The following is a 21,430-nucleotide window of genomic DNA, read 5'->3' on the forward strand; positions in this document are numbered from 1 at the left end:
AAGAGCTGACTCCAGCATATCCTGACCCTTACATCTTCCCACTGCCCTTGGGACCTCACTCTCTTACATATCCCATCTTTCTCCAGCATCTTTAAGTTCTCCATTTCTGAGGGAACTTCCAATAAACACCCCCAAGTCTCTTCCTCCCTTGAAAATAAAAAACTGGCTGACACTCAGACACAAGGAAGGTTCTGATGTTCTTGGGGGGAGTCTCTGTTGGGGGCACAAGTGAATGAGAGCAGAAAATAAGACAGAGGGGAAAGGGAAAAAATTTACTATCCATCAACTGAATTGAAAAAAAGAAGAAATTGCAATCATGCTATCTGACAAAGCAAAAATAAACATTCAAAAAATAAAAGGGGTTAAACAAGAAAACTAGATTATGCTAAAAGGAACTACACACACACATACATATTTACATATACATGTAATAAATTTATATGCTCCAAATGCCTTAGCATCCAAATTCATAAAGGAAACATTTTGTTGTTTAGTCATTTCAGCTGTGTCTGACTCTTCATGACCCAACATTTGGGGTTTTCTTGGCAAAGATATGGAGTGATTTGCCACTTCCTTCTCCAGCTTATTTTACAGATGAGGAAACTGAGACAAACAAGGTATTGTGTGTACAAAAGCTGTGTGTGCAGAGTCACACAGCTAGTAAGTTTCTGGATTTGAGCTCAAGTCTTCCTGACTTCAAGCCTGGTGGAGTAAACATTAACTGAGCTAAAAGAAGATGTAGATAATAACAAGAGACTTCCTTATCCTTCTCTCAATTCTGGACAAGTCTAAAAGAAAGATAAACAAAAAGGAAATATAAAACTGAACACATTTCTGGAGATTAAAATTAGAGTTAAAAGAGTTATGGTGTCTTCTAAAGGGATTTCAAAAGAATACACAAAATTTTCAGCATCACATGGAACTTTTACAAAAAGTTTGGGAATGGAGATATTCCAAACAAATGTAACAAGGTAGAAATAGGTGTTATATGCTTTACAAAACACAATGCAATAAAAATAGTCACTCATTCAGGGACCCCCAAAAAAAGACACAGATCCAAACAAAGATTTAACAATGAAATACCAAATGGTGAGTAGGTCAAAGAACAAATCAAAGGAACAATAAATAATCATATCAAATAAAATGATAATATTCTAAACAACATTCAGTGAAACAACATTCTAAAATTTCTGGGAAGCACTAAAACAATCAGTGAAAAAATCATATCTCTACAAAGATATTTAACAAAATAGAAAAAAGGAATAAGCTAAATATTCTTTTTTTTAAATTAGAAAACAAATAGACTAATTTAAAATAAATACAAAAGAGATAGCAAAAGTCAGAGGAGAAATACACGTATTAAAAACAAAAATTATAGAAATAAAAAATTAAACTAAATGCTGGTTCTTTAAAAATAAGATTGATAAACCTTTAGCTAATCTGATGAAAAAGAAGAGGGCAGAAAACAATATCATGATAACAACAAATGAGCAAGGCAAAACAAAAACAAAACTAGAAAATAAAAATAATAATCAGACCATATAATGCATATAAAATATCCAAACTTTCGGAAGACTAAATAGATATCTTAAATAACCAAGTCTCAGAAATGGAAAAAGAACTAGTTGTGAAGGGACCTACAAACAAACAAACAAAACCTCCTGGTCCTGATGGATTCAACAAGGAAAGTCTATTAAATGTTAAAAGAACAATTAATACCCTACTTCACAAATTATTTTCAAAAACTGAGAAGAAAGCACCCTACCAGAATTGTTTTCTAACACAAATGTAATCCTAATACATTAACCAGGGAAGGATAAAAAAAGAAGGAAAATTACAGGCCAATATTATTCATGAATATTTACTCAAAAATTTCAAACAAAATCCTATCGAACATATTACAAGGATTTATTCAAGAAATCATTCATCGTGACCAAGAAGGATTTTTACTAAGAATATAAGTATGGTTCAACATTAGGAAAATAATCAACAAAATCATATTAAAAGCTAAAACATCCAAAATCACACAACCATCTCAATAGATGCAGAAAAAGCTTTTGACAAAGTACAGCACTATTTTATGCTAAAAAAAAAAATACTACGAAGTATAGATATAAAGAGATTTTTTTTAAAAAATCATAACAAGCATGTATCAAAAAATCAAAAGTAAGCATAAAAGTAATCAAAAGTTGCATATGCTACTGGGACACACTAAAACTTTTTCCAATAAATATGGAAGTGAAGCTAGGATGTCTACTCTCTTCACTCTTACTTCATATAGTTTTGGAAATGGCAGCAACAGCAAGAAGAAAAGAAAGATATTAAAGGCATAAAGATAGGTAAAGAGGAAATAAAGCTATCCCTATTCATTGATTATATGATTGTATATTTGGAAAATCTTAGAGAATCTGCAAAGATACTAATTGAGATAATTGTTTCAGCAAAGTTATAGGCAACAAAATAAACAGTAAAAATCAACAGCATTTCTATATAATAACAACAAGACAAGAAGAAAAAATAGAAAGGGAAATTCCATTCCAAATTTACAAAATGTGTAAAATATCTGGCGATCAGCCTACCAACAGACAAAAAAGACTCATATAGAGTCACTTGCAAAGTACTCCTTAAAGACATGAATAATGACTTAAAGAGCTGGATGAATATTCAGTGCTCATACATAGGCAGTACCAACAAAAATGACATTACTACCAAAGTTAATCTATACTTTTAATGCTATGCCAATCAAATTACCAACGGGATACTTTATTGAACTCAATAAAATTATAACAAAATTCATTTGGAAAAAACAAAATGTCGAATATTTGGCAAAGTGGAAATATAAATCACCCAAGAAAAAGCTCCTGTTTAATAATGATTGCTGAAACTAGAAAGCAAAACTGATTGAAATTAGGTTTAAACCAATATCTTATACCATATTCCAGAATACATTATGAATATGTGACCTTAGAATTAAAGGTCATACTATTAAAAAAATTAAAAGAGAAACATTATATGCCTCTCACAATCTATGGGTAGGAGATGCGTTCTTAACCAAACAAGGGACATAGAGAATTATAAAAAAATAAAATAGATAATTTGATTACATGAAACTGAAAATATTTTGCACAGACAATATTAATGCACCTAGGAAGAGAAGATAAATGACCAAATTGGAAAAAATCTTTGTATAATTTTTTCTGATAAGGTTTTAGGATCTAAGATATGTAAACAAATAATAGACGTGTGTGTGTGTTGTTGATGGTGGTGGTGTTATTGTTCAGTCTGATGCAGTCATGTTTGACTCTACGTGACCCCAAGGACAAAGACAAAGATACTACAGTGGTTTGCCATTTCCTTTTCCAGTATGTTCCATTTTGTAGATGAAGAACTGAGGCAAACAGAGGTAAAGTGACTTGCCCAGGGTCACACAGCTAACAAGTGTCTGGCAGGATTTAAATTCAGATCTTCCTGATCCAGCACTGGTTCTCTTTCCACTATACCATCTAATAGTAATTTTTCAATTGTGGTCAAAACATATGAACTGTTCTCAAAAAAAAAAAAGAATTGAATAGTATTCACAATCTCTGGAAAGAATCCTTCAAATCACTAATAATAAATGAAATCAAAACAACCTTGAGGTTTTACCTCATACCAGACAAAGATGACAAAAAATAGCAATAGTCAATGCTGTAAGGGCTTGGGAATTATGAGGCACATTAATACATTCTTGGTGGAACTGTATAATGGTACAACCATTTTAGAAAGCAATTTGGAATTATGTAAATGAAGTGACTAAAACATCCATACTCTTATAAAACAACCATAAAACAATCTCTCTCATAAAACAACCAGAGACTCTATTCATTACTGGGCTTATATCCCAAGGAAGCCATTGATAAGAAAGAAGTTCCTATATACACCAAAATATTTATAGCAGCACTTTTTGTGATAGCAAAGAAATAGAAATAAAATAGAAGCCCATAGATTGAGGAATGCCTAAACAAATTGTGGTACATGAATGTAAAAGAATATTATATTTTTTTATGTTTACCTCTTTTTTTTTGTTTAATTAGTATTTTATTTTTCCCCCAATTACATACCAAGAAAATTTTTAGCATTCATTTTTATAAGATTTTGAGTTTCACATGTTTCTCCCTCCTCTCCCCTCTTCTGAATATGGTAGGTAGTTTGAAATAGTTTATACCTCTGCTATCACATAAAATGTATTTTCATATTCGTCACAGTCGTGGAAGGAGAAACAGCTCAAAAGGAAAACAAAATACGAGAAAGAATAAAGTAAATGAAAAAATATGCTTCAGTCTGCATTCAGAGTCCATCAGTCCTTGATCTGAATGTGGACAGCATTTCTCTTCATGAGTCTTTGTACTTGTCCTGGATCATTGTGTTACTGAGAAGAGCTGAGTCATTCATAGTTGATCATCACAAGATGTTGCTGATACTGTGCACAATATTTTCCTGGTTCTGCTCACTTCCCTTTGTATCGGTTCATAAAAGTCTTTCCAGGTTTTCTGAAATCTGCCTGTTTATCATTTCTTATTGCACAGTAGTAATCCATTACATTCATAAACCATATCTTATTCAATCATTCCACAATTGATGGGTATACCCTCAGTTTCCAATATTTTGCTACCACGAACAGGGCTGCTATGAACATTTTTGCACGTGTAGGTCCTTTCCACTTTTTATGATCTTGTAAAGGAATACTATTACTGTGTTGTAAGAAATGATGTATGTAATGAATAGAGAAACATGGAAAGATCTATATGAACTGATGCAGAGTGAAATAAACAAAGCCAAGAAAATAATATACACAGTAACTAAAATATAAATAGAAAGAACCACATACCCAAATAAAAAATTAATGTGACAAAATTATAAAGATCAAGCAGGGTTCAAACAAAGTGATATAAGAAGACACCCCCAATGTATCCCTCCATGAAGGTGAGAGGTCCATAGGTATTATACATTGCACTTATTTTTCTTTTTTCTTTTCTTTTTTTTTTCTTTTTGTTTTTTGGAGGGGGGAAGGCAGGGCAATTGGGGTTAAGTGACTTGCCCAAGGTCACACGGCTAGTTCTTTGTGTTAAGGTCAGATTTGAACCTAGGTCCTCCTAACTCCAAGGCCAGTGCTCTATTTACTGTGCCACCTAGCTGCCCCAAGGGGTGGGGGTGGGGTGTCTTTTTCGATGTATTGAGCAGTTGTGCTGATTTTTTTCTTCTTTAAAAAACATACTATTTGTCATATGGGATGGCTCTCTAGGGGGGGGGTAGGAAAGGGGGAGGCATACTTAGAATAACTATGATGTAAGCAACAGAAGATTTCAAAATTAGAAAAAATACTAAACATCAGTGCAACCCATTCATCTTACTTTGTACCCACTTTCATTTAAAAAGATGAATTTCAGCACAAAATATTCTAAATTTTCAGTCACTTGCTCTTGTCTTCATCAGAACTTTTGACCATTTCTTCCTATTCATTTCTTCTCTTGTGGGGTCCTAACATATGCTCTGTTCCTTTGGTTCAATATATCTCTATATATTTGGTTTTGTATTATTTCATAAAGGCTTCTGTCTCTTTCTATTCCTCATATTTGTCAAGCTTAAAGCATTATGACATTCCCTGACATTCATGTACCACAATTTATTTACTCCTTCCCCTATTATTGGGCATTTAGTTACGTTGGTTGATTTTTCAAGATTTTTGCTGTTGTTGCTGGGTCCAGTGTTGATTTTTATTTCAATTACATGCACCACTCCAACCAAAACCAAAAAAAAAAAAAACCTCTCCAAACAGATATCTGCTCACTGAACACAGAACAGGCTGTTATTTTTGATAACATTCTCAGTGTATTTTCCCCAAACTAAAACAATTGGGTGTTTGCTCTTTTTTTCTAATTCCTTCCCAACTCTGTGACCCTGACTTGAGCACAGAGTGGAACAGCTCCTTAATAGGGTTTCAGAAACAATGTGAGGAGAGCATAGAAGAAAGGATCAACTGCTGCTCTTGGAGTCAAGAAGATGGGCTCAAATCCCTTCTCAAACACTCAACAGTCACGTGGCCTTGGGAGTCCAGACTTCACATCTCTGATCCTTAGTTTCCCCACGTGCAAAATGATGATAGCAATAGCATCAACCTCCCATGGTTATTTTAAAGCTGAGTGATATGTATTGTAAAGTTTAAAAGTAAAAAATATTAATGTGAGTTATTACTATTACTGTTTCCATCTCTAAATCGATCAATCCACTAGCACTTACTAAGTGTCTACTGTGTACCAGGACCATGTTCACTCCTAGGGATACAAAGAAAGGAAAATACTGCCCCTGCCCTCAAGGAGCTTATATTCTAATGGAGGAAGCAAAATGTACACATAGAGGTAGATAAAAGAGACATACAAAGTAGATCATGGGGTCATGGATTCGGAACAAGAAGGCACCTCAGAAGGCAGGTGGTCCAACCCTCTCATTTTACAGATGTGTAAACTAAAGCTCAGGGGGATTAAGGGGCTTGCCCAACATCAAACAACAAGTACACGACCTTAGCAGGGAAGGCAAAAATAGTATATCTGAAAAGCAGGAGCTTTTTAGGGAGATGAGAGTGCTTGCCTTTCCTTTAAGTCAGCTTTAAAGAAAGAAGTCCACCTATGGAAGTTATACTTAATAGAGTTACACAGAGTCCTCTTAGGGCCCATAAGGAACCTGCATCTTGGGCATGTGTGGCAAAAGCCCAGGTGGCAAAGTCTCTGGTTCAGTGACTAGAGAAGAGCATTCCCCGTTAACTTTTTTGTTCTTTCCTCCTTGGAGAATGTAACCTCCTCCTGGCTAAAATTTGGTGTTTTGTTTTGTTTTTTAAAGCAACTGGGGTTAAGTAACTTGCTCAAGGTTACACGGCCAGTTGTTTCTGGGTGTGGTGCTAAGTATCAGAGTCTGGATTTGATCCCCAGGTCATCCCGACACTGGGGCTGGTGCTCTTACTCACTGAGCCACCTGGCTGCCCCTAAGCAATCGGGGTTAAGTAACTTGCTCAAGGTTACACGGTCAGGTGTTTCTGGGTGGGTGCTAAGTGTCTGAGCCCGGATTCGATCCCCAGGACATCCCGACACTGGAGCCAGTGCTCTTACTCGCTGTGCTACCTGGCCACCCCAAAATTTGGTGTTTCTATAATATACTATGGATGAACTCAGGCTGAGACAGGCCTTCCAGATAGGATAGGCCATGGTCTCTCTTATTTTCCTGTTGCCCAGAAAAATGCAAAGAATGATTCTTAGTCTATCACATACACAGAGTTGTCCTGAGGGTATTACAACATTCTATGAAAAAGGATTTTAAGAGTGAAATATTTTTGAGTGAAAAGAAACTGATGGTTGCTAACATTATAGGAAGACTGAGGTATGGGGCTTTAATCATTTGGCAAATGTCAGCTCATTAATACTTCATAAGTTGTCCCTGTGAGGGAAACATTAGCACATTTCTTTTCAGATGGCAGCCCAAGACATTGCAAGGTGGCATTGAGTCAACAGTGGGGCTGGGAATACCTGCCAATCAAATACACTGTGAGCCTGGCAGGCAGGAGTTGGGGGTTGAGGGAGACCCACTGATTCACAGTCATCTGATATTAGAACTTAGGACTGCCTTTAGCTTACCCCACAGGTTTCTAATTCTTTGGTATATGGTTTCAAGGGGCACCATCAGGGTAGAAGCCAGTAAATAGCATGGTAAAGACAGTCACTCAATAACATTTATTGACCATCCCTCACTTCCTAAGCACTCTTACCACTAAATAAGACTTTGTCTTCTAGAAACTTTAGGTTTCTCTCAGACTCTAGGAAAGGTTCTGCATGTAGTTGATTTTTAATAAAAGTTTGCTGCATAAGTGAATGAAGGTACTAGTCTCTGCAAGGAAATAGAAAAGTGGGTGGGACAGTTCCTGCCCTTGGGGTATTTAGAAGCATAATGGGGCAAAAGGAGAATGGAGTCTGTAGTCTCTGATCTCCCTTCCAAGTGAGGTCCCATGACCTGCACAGACCTCCCTGAGCTCCTTTTTCTGGCTCTGCAATTTCTGAGCATTTGGCAAACATTTATTCAGCACCTGTTATATGTTAGGCCTTGCTCAGAGAGGGGTAAAGGCAAAGAAAAAGACAGTACGATGCCAAGAAGACAAGGTTCCTATTCTCAAGTAGCCTTGGATCTAAACTTTGCAAAATTGTAACTGAGGATAATTCCCTCTTTGTTAACAAATGTCCCTTATCTAAGGACCATGGGCCTACAGGTAGAAGGGTCCTTATCTAATCCAATCACTTCATCTTGTAGACAAAGAAACTGAGAGGGGCATAGAGGATAGAGAGTCTCATCTGGTCTTCATAACAATACTTTGAGGTAGGTGCTGCTGTTATCCCCATTTTACAGACAGAGAAACTGAGGCAAACAGTGGTTAAGTGACGTGCCCAGGGTCACACAGCGAGCAAGGATCTGAGGCTGGATTTGAACTCAGGTCTTCCTGATTCTAAGCCCTGACTCCACTGTGCTACCTAGTTGCTCTAGGTCTCAGTTTCCTCATCTATAAAATGACCTTTCAAGGTCAATGGGGGAATTTCCAAGAATGATTCCTAAAGTCATGAAGAAAGCAAATCCCAGCTTTACTTTGACCTTCACAATCACCATCAGTCAATGCTCCTTCTTTCCTTGGAGAAAACAATCCTTTCCGATGAGTGAAGACCAACCATGTCACGTGTGACTGTGAAATCATACAAAAGCAGCACAAGAAAATCCTCTGCTTTACTGTGAAGTCACATCCTATCCACACCACACACCCCTAGTATGTAAAGGTCATTCATCCACTTAACCAAGTGCCCACTATGCCAATGTGTTCCAATCTACCTATGACCTATGTGACCTTGGACAAGTCACTTAACTTGCCCTACCTCATTTCCTCATCTCTAAAATGAGAGGGTTGCCCAGGAGGTCCTGTCCTGCTCCCCTGGACTAGGTGTCTGATCCCTGTCTTCTCCTCCCCCCTTCTCTGGATTGCTCTGTTTCTACCTGTCAGATGCTTCAGCAGACCCAGCAGTCATTAATACTGATACTTCTCTCCTCCCGGGCTGCCACTGACTTCATTTGTCTGCCTCTGGACCGAGTTCCAGCCCAGGCATTGACAGCTTAGTTCCTTATCCCTGTGTTCATATAGGCTTAGTTCCTGAAGAAATCTATCAGTCACAGGCTCAGCCTCGAAGACATCAAGCGATTAATTGCCCCCCCTTCTATGTGTCCCCTGCCCCAGCCACTCCCAAAACTGGGATTTCAGAGCTATACACAGGAAGCAGACAGATCAACTAGCATTATAAAAGAATACATATACACATATTCACACAGCGTATACCAAAAGTCTTAAGCTTTAATACCTTAAAACTGCATTGAGTAGGGGGCAGCTAGGTGGCACAGTGAATAGATCACCAGCCCTGGAGACTCAGGAGGTCCTGAGTTCAAATTCAGCCTTAGACACTTAACACACACACACACACACACAAACACTAGCTGTGTGACCTTGGGCAAGTCACTTAACCCCAACTGCCTTGCAAAATTTTTTTTTAATAAATAAATAAACTGCATTGAGATGTTCGGAACAGCACACACACACGTAAATGTGTATATACATATATATATATATATGTACACATCACAATTCATACACATACATAATACATGCCATGTATAAATTATATAGTACACATTTGATAAAATAAAATTACATCATATAAAAATATATTAAAGTTATATATGCATATGTGCATGTTGGCGTATAAAGACGTATTATACACACACATGTTTCTCATAGAGTAGTATGGCAGCAAAATCCCTTTAAACTCCTTCTCTCCCTAACCACACAGTCACATGGCCACTCTGTTTTTTGGCTCAATGGCAATCATGTGGTTAATCCCCCCACCTCGGGCTGCCCTGTCCCTCTTAAATACCCACACCACTGCTTTATAGAAAGAAGTCTGCATGGCGCTGAGCATTTTTCCAATGGTAATAACCAAGGGTAATTTTCTTCTAGTCATTTTAAACCTTTCTCAGCTCCAACCTGCATGCCCAGAGAAACTATAAATTAGAGCGAGCTTCATTTCCAAGATGCAATGCTGGGATCAGGCCTCACATCTCTCCTCTTTTCTTACCTTCAAGCCTGACACACGACAGAGCACAGATCTCAAGAACAGAAGATGTTTCCCATTTCCACCTGTCTTCCTGTAAACACATTATAAAAACCAGTGGAGAACCACCCAGCCACTGTTCCCTGGGTGCATTTATCTACTTATGAGAGGAAGCAGAGCCCTTACACATCCATCTCATGGTGACTGCCTAAGTCTCATAATAGTCTGCCTTTTGTTTTCTGACAGGGGCCATAAAAAGCATGAGCAAGGAGATTCAGAAACTTTCATTAACTTCTGCATTATGGCATTTCTCCTCCCTCTCCACCTTTTAAATACCAGCCACTGTGGTCAAGGGAAAGGACGGCTTCTGGTGTCATCCCAAGTTGGCCCTTCAGGGAGTGACTTCATTAGGGTGGAGAGAGTGGCAGATCTTCCCATGACCCTGGACTGCTCTGTAAACACAGCCCATAGCTAATAGCAGGCGAATGGAAAAGAAACACCCAGTGCCTGCCAGGTCTAAAATCTGGGAGTTCCAGCCTGGTCCCCCATCTCCAAAATGAACAATTATGGCAATACCTGATGGTTTTAACTATGTAGGTCAAGGTTTGTTAGCCTGGGATTTATGAACTTGGTTTAAAAAAATTTTTTTTTCGATAACTGAATTTCAATACAATTAGTTTCCTTTTTAATCCTTTGTATTTTGTTTTATATATTTAGAAAATTGTTTTGAGAAGAGGTCTAGAGGGCTTCATCAGACAGCCCAAGGCCATGCATGTGTGTGTATATATGTATGTATGTATGTGTATGTGTGTATATACATACATATATACACATAATATAGATATGTATGTATATATATGCACACATATATATACACACACACACACATACATGTGTGTTAAGAGCCCCTGGTATAAGAAATCATTGAATGAAGAAAAAAAAACACAGAGTTATATGCCCATCAATCAATAAGCGTTTATTAAGTGCCTACATCAGTGTTAAGCCCTGGGTTTCAAAGACAAAAATAAAACCACCCCTGCTCTCAAAGAGCCTGTATTCTGTAAGAGAAGACAACATGTATGCAATGTATTTATAATGCAAAGACATGTACTTATCGTGCTGTAATGCCATGCACGAGCAGCTTTCCAGAAGAATGCTACTGTGAACAGCTTTTAAGGTTCTGATTACACAGTATAGTGAACACTCTATTTATTCCATAACAAATCAAAGCAAAACATTCACAAAAAATCAAGGTACATCATTCCCATTGTTACAACTTACCACAGAAAATCAAAATACAGCATTCACAATGACATCACTAAAATGGCCACATAGTTTTCAACAAAGCACAATCATTTAGTAACTCAATCATTCAATCATCCTTAAGGAGGCTTGCCTTAAGGGTCACAAAATACAATAGTCAATCATCAGTCACTACTCAGTCATTACCCTCTTAAGGGGTAGTGGAAAATACACAGGCCGTCTACTGCTTGGTCACAAGTAAATCACAATCTTCTCAGACAGTACACAATATCCAATTAAAGTCTTCTTTCAGCTTGACGCAAGGCTGGCTCTCAGTTTCCAAGGTTCCTCTTCCATGGTCCCAGCTCCAACTGTCACCTGGGTTCAAAGGCAGGCAGCTACCAGTTCCTTGTCCAGCTCCTTGTCCAGTTCTTTGTCCAGTTCCTGTTCCATATTGAAGGTCGCAGTGTCCAGTCCACATCATACTTCACAGTCCCTGTTTCTGGGAAGACAAAGCTTAACAGAGCCACAATAATATACATACACATTTCCAGCACCATCATCAATTCACTATCTGCCTGTGAAATCAACTCAGACCTATCAACAAGGTCTGAGAACTCAACACAAATCATCAACATAGAAATCAACACTGACCCACAAACAAGGTCCAAGAGGTCAGCACAAATCATCAGTGAAGTCCCAGGACCTCCAAAACCCTCCTCCAGGACTTCTGTAAACATACAACCAGAAAATCCTCTTTCAGGGCTTCCTGTAAGGTCCCAGGGCTTCTGTACAAAGTATCACAAGCAGACATCAACACAGACAGAGCAGACAAACAGAGCTGGGATGCCACAAGTATTCTCCTTGACTCTGCCACCACAAGAGTCCTTTTTTCAGCTCCTGCTGTCTCTAGCCCTGGGGCTCTCCTTATATGGTCATTAGCTCCTCCCCAGGAGTACACAGGTTGTGGAGTTCACATGTTCCGTTTCTTAACAGACTGAAACAAGGTATTAATTCAATAGCTGAAACAAGGTGTGAACCACTTCTGTGCTTGCCATTACACATGCATAAAAGACTCTCAACACATCCAAGGATTTTTCAGGTAGCAAAGTATGAAGTTCAATTCCATGAGAGTAGGCTGGGGATGAGGTTTTGTATCCTGATCCCCCATTATATCTGTCACTCCTTTTCATTAGAATATAAATTCAATAAACATATATTAAAGGCCTTCTATGAGCACTTTTCCAGGCACTAGGGATTATAAAGACAGAAGGAAACAATCCCTGCCCACAAGGAGTTTACATTCTAATGGGGAAATGTAACATGTTCCCAAATATGTAAATACAGCAAGTACAAAGCAATTTCCGGAGAAGGAGAACATTAACACCTAGAGTAGGGGTCCAAGGGTGGGGAATCAGTAAGGTCTTTATTAAACTGAGCCATGCATGAAGCTAGGGATTTTAAGAGGCAGAGGAAATAGGGCATTTCAGGCAAAGAAAAAAAGAATCTGGATAAAGGTGTGGAGATGGGAGATTTCATGCCCAGCTGAGGAAACAACGAACAGACCAGTTTGGCTGTAACGCAAAATGTATGAAATAAATCTGGAAAGATAAGTTAGAGTCATAAATCCACAGACTTGACCAATAAAGATCTTTGAAGGGATTTTTAAAAAGAAAGGAATTATTCATCTCTAAAGAAATAAATTTGTTTGCTATCTAGCTTAGGAAAAAAGTAGCACTTTATTGAATATAAATGCATTTTAGGAAAATTTTAATGGAAAGGCATTCTAGGAGGCTCAGTTTAATTCTATGCTAAATGTTTTTCTGAACTTAGTCAACTCTAACATATAAAATCATAGCTTCTGACATGAAAGGAACCTTATGGTTCATCTGGTCCAATATCTCATTTAATGAGGAGTTTAAATGCCAGGCTAAGGAGTTCTCATTTCATCCTGTAGGTGATAGGGAAGCTCTGAATATTTCTGAGCAAGGGAGTGAATTATAATTATTAATTTGGCAGCTGTTTTGACATGGGATTGGAGAGGAGAGAGACAGGAAGTAGTTAAGGCTAATATAGGAGTTAATGCAAAAGTCTAAGTGAGAATAAAATCAAGTCCCAAACCAGGGCAATCAACAGTCACATGAATGGACAGTAGACTGATTGGAAAGATGTCACAGAGGTAGAAGAAACAAATTTGGCAACTGATGGGACATAAGGGATGAGGGAAGAGGAGGAGGTGGGTGATGCTAAAGCTGCAGACCTCAGAGATGGAAGGATGGTGGCATTTTCAGCAAAATTAAGGAAGTATGGAGAAGGAATGAGTTTGGGGGGGAAATAAAGGCAAGGATGTGCAAAGTCAATGTCAGTGATTCCTGCAGAGCCCCTAAGGGCACTGGCAGCCCAATGGGAGTGGCCCATTCCCAAGAGGCCCATCTCCTAGATGTGTTTTCTAGAACTGGAACTAGAAATAACAACTAGAAGAACAGAATATTAGAACTCGAGGGAACGTAGAGATGATCATTTAGCTCAAACTACTTGTTTTATGGGAAACTGAGGCAAACAGAGAGGAAGTAACCCAAGACCATAGAACCAGTTACAGCAGAGATAGCACAGGAACCCAGATATCCTGAATTCTAATCCAGGATTCTTTCATTATTCCATGCAGGCCACTTTCCCTACTATGAAGAATTTTTTTAAAAATACATTTTTATAGGCTGCTTGGGAAACACCCATTTTCCATGTGGGGCAATCCAACCTTGATGGTGCCATCTTGACCAACATGTAACACACCTGCATTAAGATAACAGACTAAAGTATATCTGGTTAACTTAAGGAGTAATTACTCCACTTGATAAAGAAATGAAAGCAAAGATGGTGTCCCCAGTTATTGATCAATTCCCCCAGTATAATCCATCTTGTGTATTTTTTGGGTTGACCCCTGGGATCTGTCTTCCATTTGGTTAGTACCTGATTTTGTCCAACACTTAAAGATGGTTCTAGAGTCCAGAATCTTCCCTTGTGGGTTTAAGCAACAGCTCCTCAAAATAGATGAGCTGGTCCACCTCAAAACAGTCACTGGCTCGTGGCACCACTTTCTCCAGAGATTCCCTGATCTCCTCTTCACTGGCATTCTGTCTCCTGGCCTTCTTGAGGTAGCCATAGACAGTCTTAAACACTTCCAAGCCCAGCTTCTGAATGGCTGATCTGCACAAAGAAGGAGAGAAAATTGACAATCTGCATATCCCTCTACAAGATGGGGACTCTTTAAGGACAGGACCGTTGCCTTCCATCTCTGTATCCCCAGTACCTAGCATAGAACCAAGCATATTTCTTTCTGTCCAATCTTGCAATTTCATTGGTATTTAAGAAGCCTTGGTGAGAACATTCCTCTTACCAACAAATATCAGCAACTGTTCTACAGCAGATTGTCTTAGAGAATTATTTGAGGTACTAAAAGGTTAAGTGACTTTTTCAAGATCACACATTCAGTAGCAGGACTTGACCCCAGGTCTTCCTAAGTCCACGGTCAGGTCTTTATATACTGTACTACACTGTCTTGTACATAATAGGTGCCCAATCAATATTGGTTCAGCTCAACTGAATATAATTTAACTGAAATGCCTTTGTGAACATTCATATTTAGGGTAGACACTGCTGGCTGATCTAGTGAATTCTTTCAAGAGACCTTAATATTCATGCTAACCATTAATAATGGAAATATTGATACTGACATTGGTGATGCTACTGTCCATATTAGTACAGGGAAAAATTTAGTACTTAGCACACTGCCTGAGGCAGAAGACCACCTAGTACCCTCATTGTTGTTCATCCTTCATTCTTTTTTTATTAACTAATTTATTTTTAGTTTTCAACATTCACTTCTATAAGATTTTAATTTCTAAATTTCTCCGCTCCCTTCCCTTTCTCCTTCCCAAGACGACATGCAATCTAATATAGGCTATACATGTACATTATTAACCATATTTCCACATTAGTCCTGTTGTGAAAGAAGAATCAGAACACAAGGGGAAACCCACAAGAAAGAGAGAGCAGAGAGTACGCTCTGATCTGCATTCAAACTCCATAGTTCTGCCTCTGGATGTGGATGGCATTTTCCATCATGAGCCTTTTGGAGTTGTCTTAGATCCTTGCATTGCTGAGAAGAGCCAAGTCTATCACAGTTGATCACTGCACAATGTGGCTGTTACTGTGTACAGTGTTCTCCTGGTTCTGCTCACTTCACTCAGCCTCAGTTCACGTAAGTCTTTCCAGGTTTCTCTGAAGTCTGCCTGCTCATCACTTCTTAGGGAACAACAGCATTCCATTCCATTCATATACCACAACTTGTTCAGCCACTTCCAATTGGTTGGCATCCCCTCAGTTTCCAGTTCTTTGTCACCACAAAAAGACCTATTATCAATATTTTTGTACCTATGGGTCCTTTTCCCCTTTGTACGACCTCTTTTAGGTCTGTGCTGGCACAGCCTGTGCTGGACTATGCTCCACTCACACCCAGGTGCAACAGGCTTTTCCTGCCACCCTTCTAAGCTGTTTATGGCTGGAAAATTATTTCACCCCACCCTTCTGTGGGTTCTGTGGTTCGAGAAATTGTTCTGTGGCATTATTTAAAGGGGTGTGGAGGGATTTGGGGGAGAGCTCAGGAGAACTGCTGCCATCTTGGTTCCCCCCACCAAGTGTTTTTAAAAAGCAAGTTCACAGATCTGACGGTACAAAGCCTTGTACTGGATGATTTCCGAGGTCTTTTCCAACTCTGACTCTAGAGTTCTATGAATATAAATTCTTTTCCATCTTTTTGATCCTTGTTATTTAGAGGATAATGAAACTCATTGCTCCAGGGACTTGACAAAAGGATGCCAGGTATTAAGATTTTATTTGATAAATGGAACCTCAGTCCCCACCTCCCGAATTGGTATGGGCGTGGGCACGCATGCCCACACACACACACACACACACACACACACACACACACATACACACACACACCCCTCCATTTAAGAAGGGTGCCCTGGCCAGCTGTCTCTGCATTTCCCACTTGGCTATAGTCCTGGATCTCAACAGAATGTCATTATCCTGTAATATCATATCCTCCCCAGTGCCCCCTGGTCGTGAGATCCTTCCCCCTCACCTGACCAGACAGTTGAGAACACCTCCCAGATAGTCCATTAGGGAGGGCATCCAGGGCTCCGTCTTGTTATTCCCTACCTAGCTGTATTCCTCTACGTTTCACCTTCATGTATCTTTTCAACTTTTTATCTCACTCGGGTGGATTTTAGTAGATTTTAAGTCACAAGAGAACAGGCACCATCTTTGCCTTTCCTTGTATTCCTACCCCTTGGCACAATGCCTGGCACATAAGAAGATACTTAAATGTTTAAAATAAAATGGTTATTTTAATTTTAAAATAAAATTAAATATTAATAAACTTAAATGTTTATTTATTTGACTAACCGGCCTCTCTCACTATCCCTTGAGCCATTGTTTCTCTCAGACAAACTCTTAGGAGTGCATTTAGGCGACTTATCTACGAGGCCAGAAAAGGCCCAGGAAGTGGGTAGAGGGCTTTGTCCTGCTCTACAATATTACTGCTACATAGGAACTCCTCTGCATAAAGAACAGGTCAGTTGTGCTGCAAACACATTCATTTTAAGAAAAGGGGGAAAATGATGGATGTCATAGAATCGCCTTGAAAATATTACAGTGTGAATTTATTCTGACACTTGGAAAACAAGCTGCAGTCTTCCTGCCAGTGATGCCTTCAGATATTTATGGAATTTGTAAATAGAAAAACTCTATTTAAGGGGAACTTGGTGGTGTTATCTAACATCCAGGAGGCACTGAGGGCTTTCAGTCCCATCCCCAACAGAAGAGAAGTGGTTTCTGCTTCATAGGCAGTAAAAAAACAAAACAAAAAACTTAACATTTAAAAAAAAGCGCTTTAAAAGTCTGCAAAGCCTTGATCAGGGTACACTGGCTCTTTTCAGCCTCAGAACAGATCAAGGAGGTTGGGACTACTGAAAATAGTCCCTATTGCACAGAAGAGGACACTGAGGCTCCAAGAAGTCAAGCTAGTGTCAGGGTTTGATTCCAAATCTCCTAGCCTCCAAATCCATCACTTTAACCACTACATTATGATGTCATAATCAAACATTGGGCCTGGAGTCAGGAAGACCTGAGTTCAAATACTTCCTCAGACTCTAGATGCATGACCCCGGGCAAATGATTCAACTGCATGTCTGGGTGTCAGGAATGTTTCTATTTTCATGTCCTGCTGAGCATCTCAAACTCCATTAAACCAAAATGGAACCTCTAGTTTTCGTCCCCTCACTTGGGGCAGCCATGAGTAAGAGTCAGGAAGACTTGAGTTCAAGTGCCAGCTCTGACACTTATTAACTGTGTGACCTTGGGCAAATCACTTAACCTCTCTGGGTCTCAAGTTTTGAAAAAAGGGGTTAAAAGAATTTTTAGTGTCTTTCTCACTGAGTCTGTTGTGAGGCTTAGGAGAAATAATGTGTTTAAAATGTTTTGAAATGCTTATCGTGCCACATAAATGTTGTTTCTATTGTTATTATTACTATTCTAATTATTCTACCACCAACCTATCTGTCTTAAAACCCTCCAACCCACCCCCCACTCACTCCACTCCATAAATGCAGTCATTTCTTAACTTGTAGACAACGCAAACACTGTGTCTTATCAATTTGGGGCATTTGCTCTATGTTTATGGATATATTTCTTTTTATCAAGTCCTCTTAATATTTATCTCTGTTCCCGAGCTTCTTCACTGGAGCCCGTGTCCCTCTGGGCTAGGTACTACACCTGCCTAGTTCTGTAACATATGACAACCATCCTTTTTTAAATCCATATTTCCCAATTGCAGAGATAATGAGGATGGAACAAAAAAGGTCACGTTTGGAATGAATACATTCTATATAATCAGGGATGATCCAGGAACTTCCATGTTCAAATGCTAAAAATATAGATAATAAGAGAGTTTGGAGCCTGTGTAGGAGGAAAACAGTCCTTATGGAAAGAAATCGTTTTCTAGACAATCAACAGCTCTGCAGCCCACCTTCCATAATTCAAAAGCTAAGCCAGGCCCTGCACGTGGAGTTTAACATTTTATTAAAAAGAAAAAGTCATTGCCTGTGGCCTTTATGGGCAGAATGTTGCAACCAGGGAAAGAAAACTTCAACTTGGGGTTTATTAAATTTCCTTCTATGCAGTCACTTCCCCACCATGAAAAGAGTGCAGATTTGGAATCAGATTCCACTGTCTAACTCAGCCTTTCCTCAGTTCCTCAGTTTCCTTATCTGTAAAAGGAGAAGGGTGGACTAGCTGACCTCTAGAACCTTTCAGCTCTAAACTGATGATCGTAGGCTCCATAGTCTTATTCAACAGTTCTGTGGCTGATGAAACAACAGCAGTAATAATATCTCATATTAGAAGTCCCTCTCCCCTCCTTTATTTGCAATCCCTCAGCTTTCCATACAAACAGAATATCGAATCTGTTTCCATAACCTACATATGTATAAAGTGGTTTATGTTCAAAAACATATATAGTTCTGCCACTTCCATCCAAGCTGTGTGAATTTGGGCGAATCCCTTCCCCTCATTCTCAGTTCCTTCATGTGTAACATGAGGATGGTGGACCGGATGGTCTTTAATCCAGTTCAATTCAGTAAGCATCCATTATGGTCTACTATGTCCAAAGCACAGTTGGAGGTGCCGAGGATACAAAGTCAAAATGAATCAAGCATCAGCCCTCAATTAGGTTGCATACTGATTGGGGGACAGGGATCATAGGATCAGCGATTTGGAGGCAGAAAGGTCCTTGGAGGATTCTGGGGTCACTAATACTCTTAACTTTTCAGATGGAGAAACGGATGCCCAAAGTTGTTCAATTAGTATCTAAGGCAGAATTTTAGACTCAGATTTTCCTAACTCTAAATAAATCCAGTGCCCTACTCACTATGCCATACTATCTCTAGAAAGGTGATTCCATTGGTATAAGGAACTCTCCAATCAGGAAATCACCTCTAACAAATGAAGGTAAGCAATTTATGACCTCAGAGAATTAATTGTTTTGCAACTTAGAGCGCTGGTGGTGCCATAGTGCTAGACCGCCAAGCCTAGAGTCAGGAAGACTCTTTTTCCTGAGTTCAAATATGATCCCAGACACTTAGTTAACTGTGTGTGACCTTGGGCAAGTCACTTAATCCTGTCTGCCTCAATTTCCTCATCTGTAAAATGAGCTGGAGAAGGAAACGTCAAACTGCTCCAGTATCTGCCAAAAACAAACAAGCCTGCCCCAAATGGGGTCACAAAGAGTTGGATATGACTGGAGTGCCTGAAAACAAGCACTAAATATCAGACAGAAAGAAAACTGCTGTGCCCAGGGTTGCACAGCAATGTGTGTCAGAAGTAGGGTTAGAATTCAGATCTTCCTGGCCCCAGGTCAGCTCTCTCTGCCTTAGGCTATGTAACTACTACTGCTAAGACATGGCATGTTAAATCACTAAGGATTCAGGAAATGTTCCTTCTAGGTGAAAAAACAAACAAACCTGGCGGTCTATATTTTTGCCAACTCTATAAAATTAGGACACTGAGAGTGGAGGCCTGAGTGAGGTGGAGGGGCTCAGCAGGGAGGGACCTACCATTTTGGAACCTGAGCCTATGATAGGGAAGGGTCTTACCCTTCCTCCTCCTCCAGTTACTCTGTATTCATTTTGTCTGGGTTTTGTGTCTATCTACTGGAGAAAGAAATAGCAAACCTCTCCAGCATCTGCCAAGAAAACCCCTAATGGGGTCACGCAAGAAGAGTCAGACAGGACTGAAATGAATGGACAAGACTATGCATGTGCATTTTGACTCAGGTTTGAATGGGAGCTCCTTGAGAGCAGGGGTTGTTTTGTTCTTTGAATTCATGTGTATGCCTGGCGGCCAGTACAGTGTCTGGGGGGAAATAAATAAATTAATAACATGCTATGCATATACACACACACACTTAATAAATGCTTGTTGACTGAAGGATGGGGCTGCGTGAGTTGGAGAGAGGAGCAGCAAACACACTGGGCAGGAAGGAATGGAGGTGTGGGAAGCTGTGTACGCAAGACTCCCTAAAAGGACATGGGCTCCCTCTCATTAGACTTCATTATTGTGGGAGGCTGTTTTACAGAATCCCAAAATGTAAGACGTGGAAGGGACCCCTGAGGCCAAAGAGAGAAGGTCTCATCTCTATCATATGGCCTACCATATCATGCCTCATCATACCCCCCTGAGATAAAGGCTTCAGCTGGCACTTGCTGTGAGCCAAGTCCTATGCTAAGTGCTGGGATACAAATCCAAGCAAGCAAGAGAGGCCCTTCCCTCAAGATGCTTCCATTCTAATAGGAGATGATGCATAAAGGAGAACTGGAGAGGGGGAGAGGAATGTTTCCTTGGAGCTGGGAAAGATGAGAGCTCTGGGCGGTTCTGGGGAGTGTCCAAGGTGTGTGGGGATGGTAGCCAGAGTGGAGGCAGCAGAATTGGGAGCTGGTATCCTATACCTGACAAGCAGCCCCCCAGGCCTCTGTCTGAAGACCCCCACTGTCTCTATGGGCAGCCCATTTAACTTCGGGACTGTTCTAACTGTGAGGAAGTTTGTCCTGACATCAGGTTTTGACACTTTCATCCATCATTTCTGATTCTTTCTTCTGGAACCAAAACAAGCACAAATTGAGATGATTCTCCACCTGACAATCCTTCAAATGTCTGAAGATAGCTATTGCATTCCCTTGTTTCCTCCGAGCCTTCTTTTTACCAAGCTGAGTGTATTCCCCCCCCTTCCAATGATTCTCATATGGCCCGCACCATCCTGGCTTCCCTCCTCTGGACACTCTCTTTCTTAAACTGTGGTGCCCAGACGTGGAGGACCAAAGAAGTCTGAGTATGATGGGACCTTCACTTCCCTGTTCCTGGAAGCTCGCTGGAAGCAGAACCTGTGTTTGCATCAGCTTTTGTGCCTG

At 39.7% G+C, this 21,430-nt stretch overlaps 1 protein-coding gene across 2 annotated transcripts in view; it reads right to left on the reverse strand.

Moving 5' to 3' along the window:
* Positions 1–13,201: 13,201 nt before the first annotated feature.
* Positions 13,202–21,430, reverse strand: part of NEK11 (NIMA related kinase 11) — a 275,778-nt gene continuing 267,549 nt past the window's right edge. For both annotated transcript variants that reach the window (XM_069088393.1, XM_069088392.1), the window contains one exon: positions 13,202–14,609. In XM_069088393.1, the coding sequence (XP_068944494.1) occupies positions 14,402–14,609 (208 nt within the window). In that variant the 3' untranslated portion in view covers positions 13,202–14,401. The remainder of the gene's footprint in view (positions 14,610–21,430) is intronic.

Source organism: Petaurus breviceps, unplaced genomic scaffold (assembly GCF_028583685.1).
Source record: "Petaurus breviceps papuanus isolate PSGF00001 unplaced genomic scaffold, PetGlider_PUasm1.0 185, whole genome shotgun sequence".
In the NCBI taxonomy this organism is placed as follows: Eukaryota; Metazoa; Chordata; class Mammalia; order Diprotodontia; family Petauridae; genus Petaurus; species Petaurus breviceps.